Source organism: Calidris pugnax, unplaced genomic scaffold (assembly GCF_001431845.1).
Source record: "Calidris pugnax isolate Ruff unplaced genomic scaffold, ASM143184v1 scaffold496, whole genome shotgun sequence".
NCBI lineage: Eukaryota > Metazoa > Chordata > Aves > Charadriiformes > Scolopacidae > Calidris > Calidris pugnax.
Window position 1 is genome coordinate 165,509 of NW_015091286.1, and position 6,104 is coordinate 171,612.

General features: G+C 64.6%; 1 protein-coding gene across 1 annotated transcript; it reads right to left on the bottom strand.

Annotated features, from left to right (window-relative positions):
• Positions 1-374: 374 nt before the first annotated feature.
• Positions 375-2,330, bottom strand: LOC106899055 (serine/threonine-protein kinase SBK1-like). Its single transcript, XM_014960714.1, has 3 exons — positions 2,159-2,330; positions 1,762-1,964; positions 375-1,061 (listed from the first exon to the last, which is right to left on the bottom strand). The coding sequence occupies exons 1-3, from the start codon at positions 2,328-2,330 to the stop codon at positions 375-377; spliced, it is 1,062 nt and encodes a 353-aa protein (XP_014816200.1).
• Positions 2,331-6,104: the final 3,774 nt, after the last annotated feature.

Below are 6,104 nucleotides of genomic sequence, written 5' to 3' on the forward strand. Positions count from 1 at the left end.
GCAGTTTCACCATTTGCCTCTGTCAAAGTCTTGCAACAGCCTTAAAAACTTTAATTTCTAATCAATGAATTGCTCTCCTCCTCTTTCTTGCTGCTGGGCTGCTTCTGCCCTGGGTTTCCCTTGTGCATCTCAGAACTGTGCAATGGTTGCTCGGGTGGACTGTCGTCACCACCGCCAAGTGACAACGATGGGCAAGGTGCTGGGCATCCAGTTGCAGGGCTGGGGTCTCCAGGCGCTGCCTGAGTCATCACTTCTCCTTCCTGTGCTTGCAGCCCGTTTCTAACCCCACAAGGCATCAGGCATCAGACAGGGAGCCGAGAGCCCCAGGCAGTGCCCGGCACGATACCAGCCGCAGGGTGAAGGGCAGGTGCTGGCTACCGGCACGAGGCCAGAGCGTTAGTGGCAGGCACAGGAACCACATCTCCCCCACCAGCAGCACCCCATCCCCCAGAACCCCCCAGGCTCTCCCCTGTGCCGCTTGCAAGGGGGGGCCGGGAGCTGCTTGGTTCTGGCTCCCTGGTGCTGGTGGCCACCACCCAGGGCACAGACAAGTACTTCTGCACCTCGATGGCTGGGCTCCGGCGGTCGGGGTCCAGCGTCAGCAAGCGCCGGAGCATCTCCAGCGCCCCGGAGCCGAATCCTCTCCAGGACGCTGGCACCCCCCGCCCCGCCACACCACCCTGCCAGGCGCTGAAGTCCTCAAACTGGGGGTCAGAGCTGGTGGCTGCAGCCCAGGGGAAGCAGCCGGTGCAGAGGCAGAAGAGCAGGACAGCAAAGGCCCAGACGTCCAGGCTGGAGTCCAGCTCCAGCGTGTCGGAGCCCTGGAGCCGGCAGAGCTCCGGCGGGGTGTAGGGCAGGGTGCCGGACATGGCACCCACCGCCGAGCCCTGCACACGGGTGAGCCCGAAGTCTCCAAGCTTCACCCGCCGGCACTCACGGTCAAAGAGCAACACGTTGTCCAGCTTGACGTCCCGGTGCACCAGGGCACGGCTGTGCATGAAGTCCAGCGCCTCGGCCAGCTGGGACGCGCAGCGCTTCACCAGCTCCTCCGCCAGGCCCTCCTGCAGGGGATGTTGGTACCCTCACCCGCCGCACGGCCCCCTCCCCAAAGCGGGGGCTGCAGCTCCCGGACCCCTGCCCAGCACTGCCAACCTCTGCTTTGCTGCCCCATGCCAGCACTGCAGAGGGTCTCCCCACACACAGCACGAGCACGCACCTCCCTGCAAAGGGCCTCCTCCAGTGCCCAGCGTCACCGCACCCACTGCAGAGGGTCTCCCCACAAAAAAAGCACAACCACACACTGCGCTGCAAAGGGCCTCCCTGCGCGCTGTGAGGTGGGAGCTCGCTGCGAAGGATCTCTCCACACACACCGTGTCACTGCACCCACTGCTGTCGGCCTCTCTCCATCCACAGGGTGGGCATGCACCCCACCGAAAAGGGTCTCCCCACCAAGAGCGCGGCTATGTACCCTGCTGCAAAGGGTGTCCCCATGCGCAGTGTCGCTGCACACACTGGAGATGGTCTCCCCACATGCACAGTCTCACCGTGCCCCGCTGCAGTGTCTTCCCACACGCGGTGTGGGCACGCACCCCGCTGCAAAAGGCCTTTTACCACCGCGTCCCACTGCCAACGGTCTCCTCCTCCCGTGCACAGTGTCACTGCGTCCCACCGCAAACCTGTCCTGGCACCTTCTCCCCCAACCTCCCTCCCACCCCTCCTGGCCCCCAGCCCCCTCCCGCAGAGCCCCGGGGCAGCACGCACCCCTGGGTTGAGGAGGGCACACAGATCCCCTGCGGGAGCGAGCTCCTGCCCGAAGGCGAAGTGCGTGGCGCTCTCGAAGGCGATGGGCAGGGCGCGCAGGCAGGCCGCGTGGCTGGAGAGGCACAGGGCGATGCAATACTCCCGCAGAAACGCCCGTCGCTCCGTCTGCTCCTTCAGCATCAGCTTGAGGACCACTGGTGAGCCTGGGAAATGGCGGGGGGCGGGGGGGGGGGCAGACCCAGCTGGGGCACCAAAAGGGCAGAGACAGAATAGTTTGGGCACAGCTGGGGTTTGGCTCGGATGGGTAGGGCACAGTGGCAGGGCTGTGGACATCTGTGCACATCTGGGGAGCCAGAAGCCGGGCCTCCCTCCCCACCCTCCCCTCAACACCCCTCACCACCGTCCCGGGGCTCCGTCAGCACCACGCGGCCGTAGGTCCCGCTGCCCAGCTCCTCCAGCACGGCGTAGTGCTCCTCCAGCTCCTGCTGCGGCACCTCCCGGCCCGTCTGTGCCATCAGCTGCTCCAGGAACACCTCATTGTCCTCCCCGTCCTCGTCTGATTCCTCCATGGGCCCTGGGGAGAGCCAAGCCCTCCATGCTGCTGCAAAGCCCCATGGGCCCCAGCCCCTTCCATGGGGATGCGGGGGCAGCACCAGCCTCATGGCCCCAGGGCACCTGGCCAGGACAGCCCAGTCTAGCCTGGCCCAATCCAGTTTAGCCCGGCCATGCCTAGTGGATCACAGACCAACCCGCTCTGAAGCATCCCAGTGTAGCCCAGTTCAATTCACTCCACTCCAATGCACCCAAACCCAACCCGGTCCATCCTTGCCCAGTCTAGCGAAGCCCAGACAAACCTGCTCCAGTCTTCTCCAGCCCAGCCCAGTCCAACCCAGTCCAGTTCGGTTTAGCCCAGTCCAGTCCAGTGCAGCCCAGCCCAACCCATTCTAGGTCAGTCCAGTCCATCCCAATCCAGCCCAGTCAAGCCCAGTACAGCCCAGCTTAGCCCAGTGCAGTCCAGTCCCACCCCAGGGGCTCTCCCCATGGTGTCCCCGGCTAGGATCAAGCCCTGCCCTTCTCCCCCAGGGTGTTGTGTAGCCATGGGGGTCCTGGCTGATGGGAAGGTGCAGCCTCATGCCAAGAGGTGATGGAGACCCCAAAACTCCCCTGTCTGTTGGGGCCAAGCACCCCTGATGGGAGCCGGGGCAGGGGGGAGGGGGCTCATAACACATGTCCCCATGTAGGAGAGCCCCACATCACACCCCAGAGGAGAGGCAGTGAGTCCTATAACCTTCCAGAGAGGGGAAAGAAAGCTCCACATCACACCCCACATCACCCCACAGCAGCAGTCAGGGCTCCCTCTCTCCACCTTACACCCCCCTACACCCCACCATTGCAAGAGGTCTGGCTCTGGCTGTCCCCACATCACCCTCATTGCAAGGGTCCAGGGCTGGCTCTTTCCCTCCCCGCATCCCCCCATTGCAGGGAGTCAGGGATGACTCTTTGCTCCTCCATCTCCAGCCCTGAAGCAGAACCCCAGACCCTTCTCGCTTCCCACCACCTGTAGCCACCTGCAAGAGCACAGCTGCAGCAAAGTCATCACCACCACCACCACCTCCAGGTGTGCAGGGCTGGGGCAACCAGCCTGTCTCCCCCCCCCACAACCTCCCATTGCCGTGGGGCTGAGCCAAGAGGACCGTGCAAGCAAGCCAGAAGCAGAAGTCAGGGCCGAGTGTCCCTCGGGGTTGCATGGGGACAGCCGAGCAGCCGAGGAGCAGCGCGTGCCTCACCTGCCTTCCCCACCGTGTGTCCCAGCAGGGCCGGGTGCTCCAGGGGCACGGCTGGGTACCCCTGGCCCCACAGCCGCCCACTGGCACCGGGAGCTGTGACTCAGACTTTCCTGCCCGCTCCCATGCCACCGGCCCGCGCTAATCTCTGCCGCTCGCGCGCAGGGAACATGTGTCAGCCCCAACGCGTGCCGAGGGCCAAAGATAGGCAGGAGGCAGGGCACTGCACGGGGGGACAGACGGACAGGATGGAGCTGGGGATGGGGGACAGCCAGGGCACTGCACGGGGGGACAGATGGACAGGATGGAGCTGGGGATGGGGGACAGCCAGGGCATTGTGTGGGGGGACAGACGGACAGGATGGAGCTGGGGATGGGGGCTGAGCCGTGCTGTGGGTTCGGTGCACCCAGTGCAGGGTGGGGAAGCAGAGTGCAGGCCTCTGGGCTGTCTCTCAGCTCTGCACTGTCCGTCTGTCCCTGCTTGTCCACCCAGAGAGGGAGCCTGTCCCCAGCACCACGCTCTGTCCATCTGTTCCTGCAAGCTGTCCTCTCCATTGTCTGTCTGTCTATCCATCCATCCATCTGTTCACCTGTCCATGCATCCAACGCACCACTTGGTCTGTGTGTCACCACACGTCTTGTTTCTTACCTTCGCTGCCCCTGCCCTGTCCACCCCCCCACATCATTCTGTCTGTCCATGTCCATACTCCTCTGTGACAGCTGCTCCAGGCCACCTCTGTTTGTCCCCCCATGCCATGCTCTATCCTGTCCATCTGTCCTTCCTCACAGTGCTGTGTCTCCATCAGACCCAGCCGCTCTGCTTCACCAAGCCATGCTCCTTGATGTCTGCCTGTTCCCCCCTGCCCATCCTGTCTGTCCCCCCCTGCCATGCCATCCCACAGGGCAGCTCTAACCATGTCATGAAAGGGCCAACCAATGCCATGACGCAGTCAAGAAGTGCCATGACACAACTACATGCCACCTGCCCACACCCCCATCCCCAGCCCCCCGCCATGTCCCAGCCCAGCCCCAGCCTGTCCATAACCCCTGGTGCAACTGCAGTGGCATCCTGGCAGGTGACAGCAAGTCATGGCATCGCTCCACCTGCCTCACTTTCCTCTCTCTGGTGCCACCTCCCTGAAAGGACAGGGGGAGGACCTGTTTTGTCACGCGTCCCCCCGCCACGCAGCACCTCGCAGCTCCAGCTTTACCCACCTACGTTCCAGTTGGCTCCCACGGGGGTGTGGGGCAGGGAGCAGGAGCAAGCAGCGGGTGCCAGACCCTCTGATGTGGGGCAGGATGATTTGGGGACAGGGTGGGGACACCAGCCATGGCTGCTTGCTGGCAGTGATCCCCAGGACCGAGGCATCGTCCCACGGGGCTGGCACCAACCCCGGGAGACGTCGTCCCCACACCGAGCCCCCTCCACCACTGTCACCAGCGTCCTCAGCCCCGGCCACGTCACCTCTGCCCCGTGTCCCCACTGTGTCCTGTCCCCCCCCAGCTTTGACTCACATCTGGGCCCCCTCAGCGAGGCGCGTTCCTGGGGGGGTCTATTTTGGGATGGGGCTGGCAGAGCCCGGCTGGAGGCACACGCACCCGGTGTCCTGCCAAGGAAGTACTGTCCGTGCCAAAACACAGCAGTCAGCCACGGGGGTGCTGGGGGGTCTCCCCGGGCTGGAGTGGGGGGAGGACAACATATGGGGGTCAGGGGACCCTGCTCATCCCTCCGCCTGCAGGCCAGGGCTCTGCCTGCCCCACCATCCTCCCTCTCCCCCAGTTCCCAGCCTGGATCCCTCCCTCTCTCCCAGTTTTCAGGGCCATACCTTTCCCTCCCCCCTCTTCCCACAACCATTTCTCTGACTCTCCTCTCCCTCCATTGCCCAGGACCATCTCCCTCTCCCCACTTCCCACCACGATACTCATCCCTCTCCCCACTTCCCACGAGCATCTCCCTCTCTCTCCCCGCTTCCCAGAGGCATCTCCCTCCCTCTCCCCAGTTCCCGTGACCATCACCTTTCCATCTCCCCAGCTCCTATAACCACCTCCCTCCCTCCCTCTCCCCACTTCCCACTGCCACCTCCCTCTCCCTGTTCCCAGGACCATCTCACACCCCCACCCTCCCCGCCTCCATTTCCCACGGCCATTTCCCTCTCCCTGGCTCCCAGGGCCATGTCCCTCCCTCTCCCTCCCCACCTGCTCTTTCCCCCCAGCCCATCTGCTCGACGGGCCCTGACCCCGGCCCTGCTGGAAGGTAATTAATATTTGACAGCACATTAGCGGGACCCGCTTGGCGGGCGGCCGATGGGGGAAGGTCGTGCACCTCCATCACCCCCCCGGGGAGCAGGGGCTGCTCCTGGGGGAGGTGTCCCCCAGCTTCCACGTGGGGCAGGAATCGGGGGGAGGGCTGTGACACCCCCTGCTTCTCTGGGGACTATCCCCGGGGTCTGCCCATCCAGCCCCACCGGCACGTCTCTGCCCTCGGTGGCACGCGGAGGATGCGGGCGCCTGTCCCTGTCCCTGTCCCTGTCCGTGTGTGCCCCCCCATCCCGGGGAGGGG